The following is a 22677-nucleotide window of genomic DNA, read 5'->3' as shown; positions in this document are numbered from 1 at the left end:
GGTCATATAAGCAGGGTTCCCACGTGTCATGGAATTTCTGGAAAATCATGGAATTTTTAAAGGTCTCTTTCAGACAGTGAAAGTAAGGTAATTTTATATTTTTTTGTCCAAGGCATGGAATTTTAGTTTGCCTTTATTAAAATGTAATCCGCTTGTTAAGTTGTGACAAAAGGAATGTTGTTTCCGGGTCGAAGCCTTCACTTATTTCAAGTGAGACTACACTTGGCATTGTTTATTAGGGGTGGGCAAAAAAATCGATTCTTAGATGAATCGCGATTCGGACGTGGGCCGATTCTGAATCGATTCACAAATGTCAAGAATCGATTCTTAAATGTTAGTTTACAAAATAACGTCACGTTATCAGAACCAAAAGGCGGAACTCAACTGGGGGAGCGGTGATGCACATGGACAACTTAAGAGAGCGCGCCCTGCAAGAGCGCATAGCCGAGCTTACAAGAGCAGAAGAGAAAGAACACTTTAAATGCTTGTAGGACTATACTGCATATATCTCTACATTGAATTTAGGGCTGTCACCATTACTCTATTCTTTTTGAGGAGTTTTAAAAAAAATCCTTGAGTACATGTCGAGTACTCCTTAAAATAGCGGAGATGCGGTTTAGTGAAACAAACAGTATCAGAAGCATACAAATCAGCGCTACGCTGCCTCTCTCTCCCTCTCGTTTGCTCGCTCACACACACCGTGCGTGTGAATCAGGAACTGCGTGAGGCAAGAATGCGCATCCATGTGAATTTTGGAAGTTAAAGACGACTGAGCTGCAATGGCCTGGCAAAACACATTTGAGAAGAAAGGTGCAGCAACTCAAAAAGACCTGCATGTTTCACAATTACTCCAAAAGACCATAATGACAATTTTGCGCGTGGAGCAGCAGTTGTGCGATCTACCGGCATTGCCTTTGCGATCGACGTATTGTACACCCCTGCCCTAAACCATCCGCAGACTGTTTAGATATAACATGAATATACTTCTGTAAAAATATGCACATAGTTTGTTATTCAGTCGCTGGGTGCGCTGCATTATATAAATACAGTAATACTGCCAATCACTGTGTATAATGATGATGATTAGACGCTTAACGACGTTCGTGGAAGTTAATGCCGGTTAACATATAGAATTAATATGTCACGTTAAATTAATATTTTTACTGGTTTTAATGTCTTACAACAGAAACAGGACATGTATGTATATAAGAATGACATTATTTATCCCTAGTTGCATTAAAGTACAGTTTATGACAGTTCAGAGACTAGCAAAAGCGCAAACATTAACCTGGCTTTGAAAGCAAATGCGACATAATGACGTCACAGATATGCAAATTAGTACGTCAAGAATCGATTCTGAATCGAATCGGGACCCTAAGAATCGATTCTGAAACGATTCATGAGGGTCCAAGCGATTCCCACCCCTATTGTTTATTCATTTCAAAGCATTTAAGCTAAATTATTTTATAAAATCATGGTGTACATTATATTATCAGGCTCACGGCATCTCAGACATAGGTTATGAAAATTTTGGTCATGCTTTTTAGTCAGTAAAAGTCAGGGTATTTGACATTTGGCTTAGAGTGGGAATCCTGTATAAGGTAATGCTTGAATGTTTGTACTTCTACTAGTTTTATTTTTTTTTAATGTGAATTTAAAGTCTACCCCAAACACGTTCTCATTATCACAATGCCAGAAAGTCTTATTGCCATTACTGCAGTGCCAACAATGCGATGGTTTTAAAAATAGGCCTCATTGTTGATGATGCACATATATTTTGTTGGTTTTTCTTTTGATTTTTTATGTAATGTGACCCAAACCTCTTGTTGTGAGATTCAGCCGGATGCTCTAATTGTGTTGTTTTGCTTTCATTGATGCCGTGGTTAAAATCCAACCTGTCCAGTTCAAAGCTTCTGCCAGAACAGAGAGTTGCTGTCCTGTCTGATTTTTACACAAAACTTTCCGCAGTTCTGATGATTAAAGCTTTCAGTTTCTTCACAGCGTTAACATCGTTTCCGCTTCTAAATCTTTTTATTGACGAGAGCTCGCCCTGTTCATTCAGCGTGAACTTTCACAGAGGTAGGAATCGCACCTCTCGCTTTTCCTGTTTATGCCTGTCAAAACTGTCGTACCTCCAACCTGACTCTTTTATCTTGTGTTCGTAACTAAGCCTCAGGTTTCTTCAGCACCTAAATCACTTTTTTAGGAAAAAGCTGTACAACTTAAAGTGACAATTTGACAAAAATGTACATAATTTTTTCTGTGAAACACAAAGGGATGTATTTAGAAGAATTGTTTTATGTTTTCTAGACTTAAACTTACCGATATGGTTAAAAAAATTATTTCACTAATATTAATGTTTAAAAAAATATTTTTTCTTTCTGTAACTGTAACCTTCCACACTGCTTGATCCATGTCCGGCATTTCTCCCCTCGGCTTTAAGGTTTCGGAAAGGGAATTTTTTTTGACGGATGATGTTACTGCGCACCGATGTTGAATGGCTGCAAACTAAGTGCTCTTCCGCAAAACAATATAGTTCTCATTTTTTATCTGCTTAAAAAATGGCCACGTTTTATTTAGTGCCACCATACTTACTTGGGCTAGGCTAAATGCTAACACATTCACAACGCGCTGTACAAAGATTAAGTGCACGCATTGATAAAAGAATGGTATATATTAATCTGTCTAAGTTGAGGTAAGAACATAGTAAAATATTGAAAAACAGTGGTGTTTTCCTTTAAGAAAGGACAATGGGTCTCATTCACTAAGCATGTGTACACACAAGTGTGTTTGTGAAATGTGCGTATGGACATTTTAACTTATAAATTATGATTCAACCAAAACGTTCATACTAAAATTTATTTAAATGTTTGCAAAAACGTAAGAACAACTTGGATCACACGTGCGCAATAATCATAAACAAGGATTTTTTTTAAATATATTTTTATATATTTTTTCCTTGTTCATGATTTTTGCGTACGTGTGTTCTTACGTTTTAGCATACATTTAAAATAAATTTCAGTACGAAAGTTTTTATTGAATCCTGATTTGTAAGTTAAAACATCTGTACGCACATTTTACGAACAAATTTGTGCGTACGCATGCTTAGTGAATGAGACCCAATATTGGGTCGAGATGCAAATATTTAAAATCAGAAATCTGAGGGTGCAAAAAATTTTAAATATTGAGAAATTTGCCTTTAAAGTTGTCCATATAAAGTCCTTGGCAACTGCATCCACTGCCAAAATAAACTTTTGATATATTTATGGTAGGAAATGATCTTTCCATAATATCCTAATGATTTTTGGCATAAAAGAAAAATCTATAATCTTGACCCTACAATGTATTATTGACTCTTCTACAAATATACCCGTGTGGCTGGGTTTTGTGGTCCAGGGTCACATATGAGATTGAGTCAATAATGGCTATTTGTTATTTTCGGGGTGAACCGTCTCTTTAATCTTGTGTTCTCTATTTCTTCCTGAAGGTATCTTTGTTAATATGTGGGTTTTGCTGAAACATACAATCCAATATTCTTAGTGTGCCTCAAAGTCTAAGACTTCTCACTGGATCGAAGCAGTAAAAAATATCGACAAGATGTCAGGCAAGATGACAAGATGTTTTTTGGCTGGTCTGTGATATTCTCAATTGATCCTGAAACACTGAAGGGTTTTATATGCAATAAAACCACAAAAACACCAAGTATAGTACTGTATGCTCCTTAGTTAAACCCTGGCTTATTTTAGACGCATTAGTATGCTAGGAAAGGCCTAATCAGTGTAGTCAATTGAGAAAAAACACTTCTGACATTAAAGTATAATTAGTCATTTAAAAGGCAGATGTCTCTATTATTAATTATGAGATGGCCATTATAATTCAGCGTGAACCTTGATTGAATCTGTGAGGGAATATGCAAAAGAATTAAAAGGATTTACTAAATTTTTATATGGACGACAGGTCCTTGAAGGGTTTTACTCATGCATGGAAAATCAATTGAGGGTTAAAGGTGAATGAAAGTAACTGAACGAGTACTGATTAAGAGAAAGAAAGAGAAAGAGACCGTCAGATTTAGGAAGTGAGACAGACAGGAAGCACTGAACTATGCCAGACGGGTTCAAAACCGCACGATCATTACCTTTACGGAGATAGATTTAGAGATTGTGATGGGATTTTCTCCTTTCTTTGTTAGTGAAAGGAAAAGGTGACTGATGGCATACAGGGGCTGATCGGATGACATATGCGTTATATTGTGCAGGATTTGTTTCCATGGCAACGCATAAGGTTAGGCCAGGTAGTCTTACGTAAGTCTTGTCAAAGCCATAAACTGGAAACGTCTTACTTTCATTCTTACAAATAATAATTAATGTCATTTTCACCTCGAATGGATGTTAACTGATAAATTATATGAATTAGCTTTTATGAAGCTAAAGCTGGGATATTATTTTGTCATACAACACAACATGCCCTAAACAACTTCAAAAACACCTCATATTGACGAGATTTGCTTCACTTTTTCGAGCTACAATTCATAGCTTTATTTTGTTAACTCTTTCCCTGCCAATGACGCTTTCCTGACGAGTTTTTACGGTAATCTGTAATTCCGCTATTATACACTAGATCAGTGTTTCCCAATACTCAAGGACCCCTTCCCAGAAAGTTTTAGATGTATCCTTATTCAAAACACCTGTTCAATTCATCAGACTCCTTCCAAAATGGTCAACATGTCTCCTTAAAAAGCTGATATGTTAATTCAGGTGTAATAAAAAAAAGAGACATCTAAAACATTCTGGGAAGGGGTCCTCGAGGACCAGGATTGGGAAACACTGCACTAGATTATACCCAATTTATAAAAAACTGAAGCAAAAACTACTTTTTTAATATTTTAAACTCCGGGTATGTTTTGATAATCAGTCTTTATCTGATCTTTAGCAAAATTCCTTTACAAAAATGCAACTATTTCAGCTTTTTGCTCAAAATTTTGTACAGTATTATTGAAGAAACCTACCCATATTTAAAAGGTTATAAAAAGAGAACAAATGAAGATAGGATGAAACGTTTTTTTTCTGATTTTGTTTGTTTGTTTGTTTGAAAGCAGAGGATCTGTTCTTTCATTTGATATATTTGTATGTTTATATATTTATAGAAGAAAATTTTCCTGGAAGGCATTTTGTGAAACTTTTGTGAAAATCACAAAAAAAATGCTGGCGGGCAACTAAAAAAAAAAAAAAATGGCTGGTGGGGAATTAATTAAAAATCGCTACAAAAAACTCATTTAGTAAGCAAGTAAATACAATTCAGTATTCAAAACCATCTTTTTACCCTTTTTAGTTTGAGTTTGAGATGTTACTTTGACATCATTTCACTTCAAAAGGGCTGGTCATATTTGTTTATTTTTTTATTAATCGTTTTTTTTTACGGAGCCCCTAAGGGGACATGGAGCAAAATTAAATAAAGTTTAGTTTCATGTGCTCACGCGAAACCTTCATGTGCAAAATTTTCTTTTAAAGTTAAGTTTTCATGTGCTCACGTGAAGCTATCGTGCATGCACGTGAAACTATCGCGCGCGAAAGTTTCACGTGAGCACGCAAAACTAAACTTAAAAAAAATTCTGCACATGAAGGTTTTGCGTGAGCACATGAAAGTTTCACGTGAACACATGAAACTAAACTTTTGGTTTTTTTACTCCAATGTCACCTTAGTCGATTAAAAATCGATTCTCAAAGAGGAAAAGCGATTTTTTTTCTTTCATATTTATTTCTGCTAACATTGAACGTAAGATTAACGTTAATCTAATTACCAGTCTTCTTCACCCTCTTTTTTACCTTGCGTGATGTTATCAAGGAGCGAGATGCAAGCCTGTCATTCATTCATTCAGTGCTTAAAATGGCGATTTCAGGTGCTTCATCGACGTTGATTCCACCTTCACATAAAAAGTCAGAGGTATGGTAGCATTTTAGATTTCGCAAGCAAGACGCGACGATAGTGTTGTGGCTTTTAATTTCTTTTTATTAATTACCCACTATAAACTGCTGTTCACTGTTCTTTTTTTATTAATAAAGTATTTGTATTAAATCTATATTCGTTGAGTTGAATCGAGAATCGAGTATAAAAGCCGACCCGAGAACTGGAATCGAAAATTGAATCGAGAATCGAAATCGAATCGATTTGGAACATCTGAATCGATACCCAGCCCTACACTTCAACCCACACAGTAAATACGGTAAAGTTTTGTTGGATCAATTAAAAAAATAAGTTGCCTTAAAATTAAAGTTAATTCAACTTAAAAAAAATAAGTTAACTCAAAAAACTTTGTTTAAAATATTTTGCCTACTAAAACTTTTAAGTTAAATGTAAGGCAACCCGATAACGTACTTTTTTAAAGTTGAACCAATTTTTTTACAGTGCACATAAACACAATACGTAAAGTGGCATGCATATTTTATGTTTCCAACAGAGATGGCGATAGAGGGGTAAAAGTTACGTATTGCACCTTATAACATTAAACAAATCTAGTCTAATTTTAGTTTTAGCATATTTGAATTTATTTTTATTATCAATCACGTGCTGCACTTTGAAAATGTATTTGCTCATTTGTCGCTCATTGATTTGCAGTTCTCGGTTATGTTTCTTGTAATGATCGATTTGCATCTGATGTTTCGTCTCCAACCTCATTAGAGGAACTAGATTGTAGACAACTCCCGTGGTCTCGGTGGACTCTGATGCGATATTTATGCAAATGTTGAGTTTTGATTGCATATTTTGGCATCTTTGAAAATGTAAGCCCAGTTTGAGATCTTTCAGTTTTTTCTGAAACTCCACAGGAGATGCATGAGATTACAAGGGTGTTTTTCTTGAGAGCCGGTTGTTGTATTGTCCTGTCTCTATGCTGTCGGACTCCAGCTTCACGCTTGTTAAATCCCTGCTTTATGTAAGTAATCCAAGCATAGCCCGTGTGTCCTGTTCTTCTCCAATTGCTCTATCCACCAGGCCGTATGGGGATAAGAAACTGTGACTTATTTTTTCTTTTCGACAGTGCTTCTTGAAAGTAATTACTCAGGTTGCGGTGAAATAAACTAGAAAAAGTTGCACTTTTCATACAGGATGCAACTTCAACATCAAAGAGACTGTATACTCGTTTGATTAATGCATAATTTTGTTTATCTTAGAAACCAACTATGCGAGTTAAAAACAACAAGGTTGCATGTAACCAGTGCATGAGATGATTGTTAATTGAACTGCTGCGATGAGGTGTGCAAAACTTTTATTTTTATCGTTAAAGTGGGTGTTGCTGTAGCTCAACTGGTGGAGCATTGAGTTATCAGCACAAAGTTTGAAGGTTCGAACCCGTACTACTGTACCACTCATTACCTTTAGGGCTGTCATGGACAAAAGTGAGATGACATCATTCTCATGACATCATTGATATATGTTCTGTAGTTTTGGGATGGTATTGAATAGTTTTCCAAAAAAAGCTGCATGCTGTATAATATACCATACCAGCAAGTGTATTTGTTATACTATATATAGATGTGTATTATAAGTGTAACATCAATTTTCACTTAAAAAACTTTATGATGCATTTACATCAATATGATGCAGGTTGCAATATTAGAAAGTAGGGCTGAACGATACATCGAATTTTCATCGTCATCGCGATTTGAACTCACGCGATGAACACATCGCAACAGACAGCCTTGACGCGATGAATGAAGGGAAAACAGTAAGCGCTTGTAATAAACGTTTGACCTATCACGTTTAGTCCTGAAGACATGTGCTGCGTCCGAAATCGCCTACTACCATACTATATAGTATGCAAAAAGCACTACTTTGCCTACTATATAGTATGGAAGTAGGCGGTTTCGGACGCAGCGATGGTTTGCGCGTTCATGCTATTAGGCCAATCAGGGGAACCCCCAAGTCAGCTACGCACAGATTGAGTTGTGAGGTGCCAGTTGCGACGCTGTGCCTGTTAGCAAAAACTATGGCAGAGGAAGGAGAGAAGAGTGAGGAAAATGTGTTGTCAGACGAAGACCTTGTGGTGAAAATGAGCAGCACTTCAGCTATATCATGGAATTATTTTGGATTTAGGAGAGATGACGCCGCAAACACAGGTACTGTGGAAGCGGTGATTCTCATATTGCGTTTATTGCTCGCTCAAGTTCATTATTTCAAATGTATGTGTGCTCTTGGAGCGCCGCGGTCGCGACACGCTCGTTTTTCCAGGTATTTCAAAAACATTTTAACTTTTCAGAATGACACAAGCGCAGCGTGCAGTTCATGTGACAATAACATGTGAATGGCCCCTAAAACATGAAAAAAACTATATATATTTATCGCAACTCACATCGTCATCGCAACATTAAACAATGTCATCGCACATCGCAACTTTTCCTCACATCGTTCAGCCCTATTAGAAAGCTTTTTTTGTGTAATGCACAGCATTTTTTAGTGGGGAAAAAGTGTATAACTTATGTCGATTCCTTATTGACGTAAATTTCCACAACACAGCTTGACCTTTTCTGAAATCTACTTCTTTGTCACGTCGACCATCGGTCAAAGTTTTCTTTTTCTGCATCATTTTGAAAGCAACCTGTGAAGGTTGTCGCCTTTCATCTTATTCTCATGTATGTTCTCTTGATCAGCTGCTGTTGTTTTATACCCAATATAAATGTAAGAAGATACTATGCATGCTTTCATTGAGCCTCTTGTGTGTGCTTCAAGTGTATAATCCATTTCTAATAGTCTAGGTTACTGTCTGTAAAATTCTGGAATGTTGAGAGCTTCGAAGCACCTGATATACACTTGGATTTTCATTGTGCATAGCAGTGACATCTATGAGACTTCATATGGTCAAAATATGCACCCACCTTTCACTAGTACATCAATATTAGTACCGAATATGTACCAAATAGTTCATATTTAAACCTTTTTAGACTTGGGTACATATTTTGACTAACAGTGTAGTGTGGTACATAAAGAGGACACCATTTAGGAAACCGACTTTATTGACATTCATTCTCCATCTGTAGACGTTGGTTCTGTTGAGGGGTTGGCGTACCATCGAGGTTGGGATGTTCTCTACTGGACGAGCTCCACCACGGCCACCGTCACTCGTCACACCATCGACCAGGCCAGACCGAACGCCTTCAACAGGGACACCGTAGTATCACTGTCTGAAGAAGACCATCCACATGTTCTCACGCTGGATGAGTGTCAGAGGTTCGTGTCTATCTGTAATCAAAGAAGTACAAATAATTTGATACAATTTTTAAGTTATTCAGGACACTTCTGGAAATCAAGCCAGTTTCTTGGAAATCCTAAGTGTAACATTTTAAGCTTGGTTCTCTTGGTAATTTTTTACGTTATTCTTGTTAATCCTCCTCATGTTAATTTATTTTATAATCTGCTAAATCGCCATCAAATGTGTTAAAGGATTAGTCCATTTTCTTAAAAGAAAAATCCAGATAATTTACTCACCACCATGTCATCCAAAATGTTGATGTCTTTCTTTGTTCAGTCGAGAAGAAATTATGTTTTTTGAGGAAAACATTGCAGGATTTTTCTAATTTTAATGGACTTTAATAGAACCCAACATTTAATACTTAACTCAACACTTAACGGTTTATTTCAACGGAGTTTCAAAGGACTATAAACGATCCCAAACGAGGCATAAGGGTCTTATCTAGCAAAACGATTGATTTTTTTGAAAATAAAAATAACAAATATACACTTTTAAACCACAACTTCTCGTCATGTAGATTCGGTCGTGATGCGTCAGCTGACCCCACGCAATACGTCATGACGTCAAGAGGTCACAGAGGACGAACGCGAAACTCCGCCCCAGTATTTACAAGCGTCTTGAAAGAGGACCGTTCCTACTTTGTTGTATGTCAACTGATACTAATTAATTTCTTTGTGGCATTTTATTGTTTAAAATGGTCCGCAAATGTGCGTTTTATATATGTAACACGTGACCTCCCTACGTCACTACGCATTTACGTAAGGTTGCGCTGGACCGGACCTACACAAAAAGTTGTGCTTTAAAAGTACATATTTTTTATTTTTCTTGTCAAAAATGACAACCGTATTGCTAGATAAGACCCTTATGCCTCGTTTGGGATTGTTTATAGTCCTTTGAAACCCGTTGAAAAAAAACGTTAAGTGTTGAGAAAAGTATTAAATTCTGCAATGTTTTCCTCAAAAAACATAATTTCTTCTCAACTGAACAAAGAAAGACATCAACATTTTGGATGACATGGTGGTGAGTAAATTATCTGGATTTTTCTTTTAAGGAAATTGAATATTCCTTTAAATAATGGAATTTCATTAGAATAAAAGAAATACCGAAAGTTTCTTATCTTCACCTCTCCTTCAAATAAGCCCTGTTATATTTTTTATTTTGATGGCTGTTCTCCAAAAAGGTCAATTGTAGGAGGGGCGCTTTAATTATTTTTGGAGTAATTAGGGTGCCAGGCCACATACAGTGTATTAATTTTACATCAGTGAGTTCGCATGCATGCTTAATAAAGATTTACATTTCAAAACAGGGTGACCTGTGTTACACAGTGAAATGTTTTATGCCTCTTGATCTCAGGTCTCTTCATTTTTAAATTAGATATCATTAATTAATAGCACTTTCATCTATGTTTTATTTTTCTTCTTAACGCATCGCTGCTTTCTGGTCTGCTTACGATTTTCTCAAACAACTGTTTTAATGTTTTTTAGAGATGCACGTCAATATGTCCATTTATATTTCCTCATTAGCACCTTTTACATTACTCGCATGTAAACAACATTAGTTAGTGGCTATTTTAGGCATTAATAGACTCATTTAGATTAATTGCAATGTTCTTCATTCATGCATTTTGTATGCAAAGTAAATTTATCATACCCTTGTACACTTTTAAAGTTGGAAGTTAAGTGTTATTCTGTTTAACTTTTACTAAATGTAAAATGGCACTAATCTTGCGAATACATATTACACTCCAAAAAATGATTTTCAAGAAAAAAAATTCTTAGTATTTTTGTCTTGTTTTCAGTCAAATATCTAAACATTCCTAAATTAAGATGTTTTTTTCTTGATGAGCAAAATGACCCAAGAACATAAGTCTAGTTTTTAGACCAAAAAATCAAATTTAAGTGATTTTGTGCATAAAACAATCAAAAAAATCTGCCAATGGGGTAAGCAAAAAATCTTGAAAGTTTTTCTTAAACACTAAATTCAAAAAAAAGTCAAGAAAAATTAGTTTACACCATTGTTAGAATTTTTTGCTTGTTTTATGCCCAAAATCGCTTAAACTTGAAATTTTTGGTCTAAAAACTAGACTTATTTTCTTGGGTCGTTTTGCTCATCTAGAAAAAGCAATTTCATTTAAGAATCGTCTTACTTAGTTTTTTTTCTTGTTTTCAGTAGAAATATTTAAAATTTCTTAAATCAAGATGATTTTCTTGATGAGCAAAATGACCTAATAAAATAAGTCTAGTTTTTACAACCAATATACAATTTAAGTGAATTTGTGCTTAAAACAAGCAAAAATATCTGCCAAAAAATTAAAAAAAAGTAAAATCTGAGAAAATATCTTGAAATAAGTTTACTTTTTTTCTTAAACACTTAATTCAAGAATAATTTTCTCACCCCATTGGCAGATATTTTTGTTTGTTTTAATTCACCTAAATTTTATGTTTTTTGTCTAAAAACTAGGCATATTTTTCTTAAGTTATTTTGATCATCAAGAAAATACATCTTGATTTAAGAATTTTTAGATATTTCTACTGAAAAGAAGAACAAATACTAAGTAAGAAAGTCATTTTTTGCAGTGTACTATAGATATCCCAGCAAGCAATAGCCGTCATTTTAACTTTTAGGTTGGGTATAGACAGTTTCAGCAGTAACAACTTAACAAATGGGTTTCGTGGATAGCGGTGACCCATGGTCGCCATCTCCCCTAATCTTCAGCAAACCAAAACATTCGTTATTTTTGGTGAGGTATTTCAGTTTAGCCACTAGCCAGACTGTTAAACAAACAGAGACCAGAAGTTAAGTTCAGTCCAGATGCGTAACCGTGACAATGCACATGTGTCCAATGAAACCGTCTACACTGAAAAAAAAATATTCATTCAATTTACTCAATTTTTTTAAGGTAAGTGGTCGAAATCAATTTATTTAAGTTACATTAAAAAAATGAAATACAAAACAAAACAAAAAACTTTTGTTGTAATGTAGCTTAAATAAATTGATTGAATCATTTTTTCAGTGTAAAGGCAAGATATAGTCCAGCTATGAGTAACACACTTCTAGGCTAGCCAAACTACAGTAAACTTGAAGTAAACTTGAAGTACTTGGCTATTAGACGTCTTTTATATGCAAATTTGCTTGCTGAGACGTAACAACCTACCTAGCTGTTCAGTATACTGCAGCATTAAAAGAGCAAAAATTTTAGCCATTCATCCAGGCTGTAGCAGCCCTCGCGTTAATGTCTGGTACTATTGTCAACACATTGCCCCACAGATCCAAGAGCTGCCAAAAATCACGACAAAGATACAGCGCTTGACACCCCAAGCTGCCATCACACGCTAGGCTAACACACTTACACAAGGACGCTCTCGTGCCATGAAGGACTTGCTTTTTTTCTGCCACATTAAAAGCTTGAAGACAGGATGCTATTCGTAATAATGCCGTTGGGCTGTAGACTGTTTCATTATAATTGCAAATGAATACATCTTTACTGAGGATATTAACACATGCGAACCCTTGATATAGATAACGGCTGTTAATGGATGACGCTAATGCCAAAATGGAAATGCAAAATTTGAATAATATGGCATTCAAAGATAAAGTTACGTCTGACATTTTCAGCAGAATCAACTAAACTGCATTTTTGTTAACTTTGGCTGTATTTTGGAAACTTAAGACACTTTTAAATGTCGTTGCGGTTTAGATTTTCAAGGTTTTTTTTTAGTCACTGTACATTAAAAGTTAGTTGCTGACTTTCTATGTTCCCTCCAGCTTGATGTTTTGGACTAACTGGAACGAACAAAGGCCGAGCATCATGAGGTCGACGTTATCCGGCCGAAACGTCCAGGTCATTGTTAGCGCAGACGTCATCACCCCTAATGGACTCACCATCGACCACAAAGCCGAAAAGCTGTACTTCTCCGACGGCAGCCTCGGGCACATCGAGAGGTGTGATTATGATGGCTCGCACAGATACGTGAGTATGCAGAAGTTTTTAAAAAATGCATTGGGCTGGTTCTGGGTGCATTAAGTGTACCTTGAGAGTAGAAGAGGTTTGGACATAAATATACTAGTCAACATTTGAAGTGGATCAAAAAAGTTTATTAAAGTTGTCCTAAGACAAGAACGGGTATTAGGGATTGGTTTTATGTAAACTTTTATGAATAGTTTTGATCCACTTCGAATGTTGACTAGTGTAGTTTGGCCTTTATAAAGCTTCTGTGTTTTGCTGAAGGGTGACCTTAAAAGAACAGACAAAGAAAGTTCGATTTGCATTCCATCTGGACAATCTGAAGTGAAATTGATTTTAAACAGTTGCCTGGGATTAAATCATTCTTACTTGACGCCAAAGAAAGCAGGTAAATTAAAGACCTTGAGATCACTAAACAATCATTGACTCATTTCACTCATTGATCTCCGTCCTACGAAGCAGTACGTTTTGAGGATTGTGTTAGTTCGCCTGGTTACCTTTCGGATTCAATAATTCCCCGTATAAATGTAGCAAGTCATTATGTAGCCTACAAAGTAATCCCGCTTTGTGTCACTGTCAACTTTTTCAGTCAAGGGTCGAGAATTACAGGTTCCCAAACGCCTACAATACCATGGTGTGCAAAATGACTCTTAGCTCGCTAGTGAAACTGTCTACTCGACAGGCTCTTAAAAGGTGAAAATTGAGCTGGGCAAACAAAAGAGCATTTATTTTCCTGTGCGTGAGACACAAACCAAATATTGAGAAAATGAGTCTTGACAAACCACTCTGTGGGAGCCAGGGCCATCTACGTCTGCAGGAGATAGATCCATACTGTGGCCTTTCAAATATATTCAATGGAAAACAGCATGCGTGAAACCTTGTACTTCTTGTACGAGAAATTGGGTAACGGATTCAAGCACCCCGTAATACCAAGTTAATCGATGCAAATTGGATTTCGCCTCATGAACCTTGTTTAATGACAAGGCGACATCCAAATAAGCCCTGTTTATGTTCTTTAAAGAACAGTTTACATATCAGTTTATCAGAAAATGAGAATTTTAGTTATGCTTAACTTTTGACGTTTAATGGAGAGTATCATCTTAAATATCATCTTAAGCATCTTATTTGCCAGAATTTGTGTTTTATAACACAGCATCCCTTATGCAGGGTAAATGCCGTTTTGTGTTGTATTTAAATAGACGTTGTTTACAAACACGACTAGCATTGTTGGCACATATCGAATACAATACTGGAAAATGTAGGTTTCAATTAAAAATAGGAAGTGCTTTCTGTACCTTTTTTACTATAGCAGAATCTATGTAACTCTTTTTCACATTAGTTTATAGAAAAGTCTGAGACGATCACCTCTAAGGAGCAATTTTACACGCAATTCTGTACTCAGAGAAGAGATTTGTGTTTTACGTCCACTGATTTTTACTTCAATGCTTAAAAGTTCAGATCCTGAGAGAGCACAGAGAGCTTTTCACTTGCCAAGGCGACAGCTCTGATATCAGAACACCGTGCAGATGCTCTTAATTCTCATTCCCCGACTTCGCTCAATGCTGAGAGACGTGTGCGCAGGAACAGAAATGGCACGCTTGGGAATAAAGACGCCTCGAATGGATGAGGGCGAGAACACACGGTTGACATGTTGTCATTGCGGATTAAAGTGTGAGTCTTGCTCTATCCGCACGTTGGGCTGCCTATTATTACGAAGGACTGTGTGTGTGTCTGTGTGTCTCTGTGCATGTGTTAGTGAAGAGCAGTTAATATCGCACTTTAAAACAGATGTGAAGACTGCATGAAGCCCGCAAAAAGGATGCATATAACAAAAAATCTATCTTTCTTATCTGTCTGTCTGTCTGTCTGTCCTATCTATCTACCCGTCTATCTATCTACCCGTCTATCTATCTATCTGTCTGTCCTATCTATCTATCTATCTATCTATCTATCTATCTATCTATCTATCTATCTATCTATCTATCTATCTATCTATCTATCTATCTATCTATCTATCTATCTATCTATCTATCAACCTACCTACCTACCTACCTATCACGCTTATGTCTGTCTGTCTGTCTATCTACCTATCTACATACCTACCTACCTACCTACCTACCACGCTTACGTCTGTCTGTCTGTCTGTCTGTCTGTCCTACATATCTACCTGTCTACCCATCTATCTGTCTGTCTGTCTGTCTGTCCTACCCGTCTATCTGTCTGTCCATTCGTCCGTCCGTCTGTATATCTATCTATTTATCTATCTATCTAGACTCTATCTGATCTGTCTATCTTTCTGATCTGTCTATCTTTCTGCTTGCCTGTCTGTCTGTCTACCTACCTACCTACCATGCTTACGTATGTCTGTCTGCCTGTCTGTCTGTCTGTCCTACATATCTACCTGTCTACCCGTCTACCCATATATATATATATATATTTCTGTCTGTCTGTCCTTCCCGTCTATCTGTCTGTCTGTCCTAACCGTCTATCTGTCTGTCCATTCGTCCGTCCGCCTGTATATCTATCTATCTATCTATCAATCTATCTAGACTCTATATGACCTGTCTATCTTTCTGATCTATCTATCTGTCTGGCTGGCTGTCTGTCTGTCTGTCTGCCTGCCTGCCTGCCTGCCTGCCTGTCCTACCCATCTATCTGTCTGTCCGTTCTTCCGTCCGTTCGTATATCTATCTATCTAGACTATATCTGATCTGTCTATCTTTCTGATCTGTCTATCTTTCTGATCTATCTTTCTGATCAATCTGTCTGTCTGTCTGTCCTATATATCTACCCTTCTATCAATTTGTCTGTCTGTCTGTCCTACATATCTATCTATCTATCTATCTATCTATCTATCTATCTATCTATCTATCTATCTATCTATCTATCTATCTATCTATCTATCTATCTATAAAGCTTATGCCTGTCTGCCTGTCTGTCTGTCCTACCCGTCTATTTATCTATCTGTCTGTCTGTCCATCCGTCTGTATATCTTTCCATCCATCCATCCATCCATATGTCTGTCTGTCTGTCTGTCTGTCTGTCTATCTATCTATCTATCTATTTATCTATCTGTCTATCTATCTATCTAGACACTATCTGATCTGTCTATCTTTCTGATCTGTATATCTTTCTGATCTGTCTGTCTATCTGTCTGTCTGTCTGTCTGATATACAGATATTATGAGTCATTTGTTTGGTCTTCTGCAAGCTTAAGTGCTCGATTCTCTGAGATTGTGTGCAGAAAGATTAATATTCAGTTGAGGCATTTATTGCTTCTCTCTCTCTCTCCCTCTCTCTCTCTCTCTCTCTCTCTCTCTCTCTCTCTCCCTCTCCCTCTCTCGATCACTCTCCTCTATTTGTCTTTTGGTCTCTATGCTTCTCCATGATTTCTCTCCATCTCTCTTCAGTATCGTTCACCTGTCTTTGCTCCTTCTCATTTTTCTTCTTTCATGCTCTCACATTGCCATTTATTGTTCGTATCCAGGATCCTAAATTTACTTTTTGCACATGGCTGGTGAATTGAGGAAATTGAAGGGCTGAAAACGTGTCTTACTGACCATTAAATTACATTTTGGAATAGACAAGACAAAGATTCATTTTTGGCTCTATGACAACAACATTTTATAGTAGTTCTCCACTTCCCAGATTTTGCAATGGTGACCCCATGATAGTGTCTAATATAAATATCTGAAAATTCTTAAATTGAGATGCATTTACTTGGTAAGTAAGTGGCTTAAGATAATAAGTCTTTTTTTTCAATAAATGATTATAATTAAACCAAGCCAAAATATCTGCCAGTGCAGCAAGAAAAATAAACTAAATTCCAGTTTCAACTTAATTTAATACATTTTATTTAAGTTTATTTTCTTACTGCACTGGCAGATATTTTGACTTGTTTTAGGTAAAACAATCTCTTGATTTTCAATATTTATTATCTTAAGCCACTTGGTTACCAAGTAAATGTATCTTAATTTAATAATTGTTAGATATTTATATTAGAAAACAAGACAAAAAACTAAGTAAGACATTCATTATTTTATTTATTTTTTGCAGTGTAAGGGATCATGTATTTTAGTTGCACAGTTTAAACGAATGCAGACCTTCTGCGAGGAAATCGCGTTCACTTTCAGTTATAAGATAAGACAAGAATTTCAAAGTCATGAACACACTATTTGGTTTAATCATTTGTAAATATATTGTCATATATTTTATTAAAATACATTTTATTTATTTTTTGTGTAATATTATACAGAACCTGTCAAAATGATTTGCAGCATCCGGGTTACTGTATGTTTTTTTTTTATAACAAACCTGCAAATGTTGCGACTGGCCAATCAGAATCAAGCATTCCAACGAGCCGTGTAATAAACAAACAATATCAAACCCTTAAATATTTATCAGTTTCTTTAATGTCTTCAATTTTGCCTTTTCAAATTTATAGGTGATTTTAAAATCAGAGGCCGGAACGTTTTTTGGCTTGGCAATTTACGGAGACTTCATCTTCTGGTCCGACTGGGTTCGACGGGCCGTGATCCGCTCCGATAAGCTAAACGGAGCCTATATGAAAGTTCTCCGCGCTGACATTCCTCATCAACCAATGGGAATCGTCGCTGTTTCCAATGACACCAACAGCTGTACGTAATTGGTTTCCTTTCTTCATGGCATGCAAACTGATATGTTATGTAAACTCTTTCAATGATAAAACCAAAGCTAAGTGTTTGCAGACAGAAGGTTTGCAGTGTTGTGACTACAGACCTTTATAGTTTCTGTTTTAGTATCCACATCCTCCTAAATCAAAAGGCAAACTTTTAAAAACAATTGATCTAAAAAGTTACAGATAAAAGAGTGTTTGATTCTTGCCCTGGATACAGTGCTGCTGTTTGAATTACTCACACAAAGCCTGTTTGTTTTATTTGCGCAATGTGACTGAGATCCTCATTCCAGGATAACAGGAATCATAATGGAAAATCATACGTTAGGTGCGTCAGAAGTCACCGGGGCCCTTAAAATTTGATGGGCACAGAGTGAAACTAGAACAAAACCAACATGTTCTGACTAGGGTGAGATAAAATGAGCGCTCTTATTCATGATTGCTTTCTCGCCTTCTTATACATTGTGTGCATAGTTGGGCTTGTGTTAGCTCGTATGACGGATTCTACATCATCAGATTGTACTGCCATATTTCCATAAATAAAATAAAGGAAGTCTGCTATTTTAAATGTTTATTAAATCAGGATTTCTCAACTAGTCCCGAATCTCCAGAAGTTTAAAGTGACCGATGGGATCATATGTGCTAAACTATAGACATGTTTTCATTTGCATATATAAATAAAATGGATGCTTTACATGCTTCAAATGTGCATTTTTAGTTTTAGATGCTATATTGCTGTTAAACAGTGTTGGAGTTTAATTTAAATGTTAAGAAAAAAATTAAAAATAAATTATTGTACATGCCAGCACCTGTGAATGAGGAATGAAGCAAATGGCATTTTAAAATGAACATTATAGAGTTATTTTATGGTGGTCTCTGCATATTAAGCTGGTATTTAAAATGACATATCACATTTAATACTTTAATACATTTACAGTAATAAATCTCTTGGCCATCAAGACCTAGCCCCCAGCAAGAAAACGCTGTCATTTCACTGTCTAGGTTAACTATAGACACACTTGAGTTCAACTATAAGTTAACCAACTCCCACAAAATAAACTTGAATTTGGTTTCATGTAATTTTTGCCCATGTAGCTTGTGCGATGTATGATATTATATCATGTAAGCAAAGTCAACGGTGTTTGGTTTCATTTATTTATGGTTAGACGTCTGTTACTTTTTCGGATTTTGCAATGTTTTAGCCTAGACATCTGGGCTGTGTTTGGGTGGCTATTAGAAGTCTTTTAAATACAAAATTGCTTGCTGGTAGCATATCCATATCTATGCACTGCATAACTATGCACTGCAAAAAAAAAAATTCAAGAAAAATAATTCCTAGTATTTTTGTCTTAAAAATATCTACAAATTCTCAAATTAAGATGCTTTTTCTTGATGAGCAAAACGACTCAAGAAAATAAGTCTAGTATTTAGACCAAACATATCAAATTTAAGTGATTTTGTGCAAAAAACAAGCACGAAAAATCTGCCAATGGGGTAAGCAAAAAATCTTCTAAATCACTAAATTCAAGAAAAATTCAAGAAAAATAAGCTTACCCCATTTGGCAGATTTTTTGCTTGTTTTATGCACAAAATCACTTAAATTAAATATTTTTGGTGTAAAAATTAGACTTATTTTAAGTCGTAATTTTATATTAATTATTAATTATATTAGCCGTTTTAAGAATTTTTAGATATTTTTACTGAAAACAAGACAAAAATACTAAGAAATTCACTTGATTATGCTAAAAAATAACTTTCTTACTTAGTATTTTTGTATTGTTTTCAGTACAAATATTTAAAACTTAAACTAAATTAAGATGCATTTTCTTGATGAGCAAAATGACCTAAGAAAATAAGTCTAAAAACAAACAAATATAAAACTTAAGTTAATTTCATTTTACCATTAGTCATTAAACCAATTACTGTTTTTTTCTAAATTGCCCCCTTTTTATATTTGCCTCCTGGTTGACTATTTTCAACTCTTCTTGGTCTGATATCTAAATTGACCTGTGCCTTTTTATTTTTTTTTATTTTATTACTACCATTATTTATTTATTTATTTATTGTAAGTTATTGTTTTTCCTTTATTGTTGTTTAATTTATTTTTATTATGATAAAAGAGATCTAACTATTTCATTGTATAGCATTGTTGTAATATAATTTGTTGCATCTCAATATTTATTCTATAATATTTGTATTTAAACAAGCAAAAAAAAAAAATCTGCCAACAAGGTAAGAAAAAAAATATTTTTCTTAATTTAAAAAAATTCAAGAAATATTTTCTTACCCGATTGGAAGTTTTTTTTTTTTGCTTGTTTTAAGCACAAATTCACTAAAATTTGATATTTTTTGTCTAAAAACGCGACTTATTTTCTTAGGTCATTTTACCTAAGAATTTAGATATTTGTACCGAAAACAAGACCAAAATCAGTGGCGGCTCATGTTCAGAATGTCGTGTGTTACTTGTGTTTTCAAAATATGTGTTTGTTGTGTCATGTGGTTCATGTGCATCACGTGTTGTGTCAAAATAAGTGCCTGCTGCACACGCGTCAAACCCGTTTATGATAAAAGAGACACTCGCATTTACAAAATACACGCAATACAGACACTCCCTTAACAGTAAACTCTGATTACGCATGATATTATGTGAGTATCTGGCAAACACGAGCGTCTCTTTTATCATAAACCCTTTAGACGCAGCTGCAGCAAGCACTTATTTTGACAAGACACGTGGTGCACATAGGTTCACTCGACGCACCAACACATATTTTGAAATGACGAACCACACGCATGACGGGCTACATCATTTGCATTGTGTGCCCTCGAAAAAGAGGGCACCGGCCGCCACTGACAAAAATACTAAGAAAGTCATTTTTTGCAGTCATTGCATGTAGTCTCCAGGTAATGGCCTGTTTGTAAGGAGAAACTCATTTTAAGTGCCTTAGGCGTAAATCATTTATGCAACGGATCCAAGCTGACAAGTCAAACTATACCATGAAATGTATAAAACGTGACATATTTATAGATTTCTCTCCCTGTGCTGCTATTTTGGCTTTTATACAGACATTTCTTTGTTCGCAGCCCAAGTCTTAATGATTCAAATGAGTCTAATGGAAGCAGCTTAGATGTTTGGCTTCCAGAAACCCAAACGGTGCCGTTTCATCCTGAGAGATTTGGACCTCGTGGCCGCAGTCCATCCTATCTATATAGCACAGACGAAGCTATGATGGGAATTAAAGTGCTGTAAAATGCTCTGAAACACAGTCAGCTCAGCTGGTAGAGCATGCTTGGCGACGCCAAGGACACGGGTTCAATTCCCAGGGTATACAATGTATGTAAATGTATTATATAGCCATAACTCAGTATGTGCTTGTTTCACAGAACCATTATAAGCGTAGGCTTGTTATAGAAAAAAATCCACTTTATCTTTAAGAGTGAATAAACTATCCGCAATGGCATTTATGCCCAAACACTGAAATCAGAAATAAGCCATTGAAGAGCTATTTAAAGCCAATAATAAGCTCCCAGGACTGAAGCCCTGTGTCTCCATGGTGAAAGTCGCTGGCCCGGTTCGCTCATCTGAATCTTAGCCATTTGTGCTGGGGAATACATTTAGCCCAGTGCTATGGTGTATGCCAACCGTTTGTGTGGAGGTAGGGCATGGTTGTACCCAGACCCAACGTGTGTGCCAAGCACAGTTCAAAGTTGCACCCGCTATGAAACTCAAAGCACTGCAGTTAAACCCTTCAAGCCATTATGTGTATGTGTATGTATGGAAACATTCCCACTCAGTGTCATCTGGGATTTCTTTTTACTTCCAGGCGAGTCATCTCCATGCAGCGTGAACAATGGAGGGTGCCATGACCTTTGCCTTCTGACCCCGCATGGTGTGGTAAACTGTAGTTGTCGTGGAGAACGGATATTACTGGATGATAACAGATGTGTATGTAAGTCCTGTATCCTCTCTCCCTTTCACTCTTTGCGTGTCTCACTCTTTTCAGTCAACTTTTCCAAGCAGGTTTAAAAACATTTATGGAGTTACGACAGGCAGGCTATGGAATGAGTAGCCAATATATCTGTCACAAAATTCATCTGATGATCAAAAAATAAAGGTCAGAAAGTCTATTTATTAAGCAGTGAGGTGTTTCTAGCCAAAAGCAGTTTGTATTTCTTCTCCTCTTGGACATCACGCCTTGAGCGATTCTTGTACACCTGAACTAATAAACATCGTTCAGTGATTCCCAAACATTCTGATCCGTACACTGTCAAACTTGTGATGAACTGCTTGGGAATACCGGTGATGAAATGGAAGGACTTTGTGACAGATACTTTTTTCTCTCAGTGACCGACTGGGTACCCATTGAAATTCATAACGTACATTCAGGTCTGTGAAGCCCCGGGGCTGGCGACGGGAAGCTGAGGAACAGGGGAGAAATGGGACAGAACAGTCAGTTTTAGCATAGTGAGAGAAACGTACTGCAACTCCAGAAACAGATTGCAATAGAAATCTAGCAGCAAGGTTCTGCCCTAACAACTTTTGCTCACTTTCTTTTCCCTTATTACCCAAACAGTTTTATTGTTCCTAATAAAGTGAGAGAGACAGCTAAACAATTCTGTGTCTGGAGTAAATAACCTGCACAAAATCTGGATTTAGTCTAAATTTAGGGTTATGCAGATTTTAATCAAGAATCTAAATCCAATTCAGCCAATTTCAATTTGTATTTAGACTTTAGAACCAGAGTAGAATCTAAATTCTAAGTATGAATAGTAAATCCAGATTGCAATTCAGATTAGGTTTAGATTTTAGAATCAGATGTGA

General features: G+C 36.1%; 1 protein-coding gene across 6 annotated transcripts in view; it reads left to right on the top strand.

The window, feature by feature from the left end:
• Positions 1-22677, top strand: part of lrp1ba (low density lipoprotein receptor-related protein 1Ba) — a 304606-nt gene that overhangs the window by 183445 nt on the left and 98484 nt on the right. For all 6 annotated transcript variants that reach the window (XM_065244654.2, XM_065244653.2, XM_073813477.1 and 3 more), the window contains 4 exons: positions 9030-9219; positions 13007-13211; positions 17649-17841; positions 21680-21805. In XM_065244654.2, the coding sequence (XP_065100726.1) occupies positions 9030-9219; positions 13007-13211; positions 17649-17841; positions 21680-21805 (714 nt within the window). The remainder of the gene's footprint in view (positions 1-9029; positions 9220-13006; positions 13212-17648; positions 17842-21679; positions 21806-22677) is intronic.

Source organism: Paramisgurnus dabryanus, chromosome 24 (assembly GCF_030506205.2).
Source record: "Paramisgurnus dabryanus chromosome 24, PD_genome_1.1, whole genome shotgun sequence".
Taxonomy (NCBI): domain Eukaryota; kingdom Metazoa; phylum Chordata; class Actinopteri; order Cypriniformes; family Cobitidae; genus Paramisgurnus; species Paramisgurnus dabryanus.
Note: the sequence above shows the minus strand (reverse complement) of the source record. Positions and strands in the feature narration are given on the sequence as shown.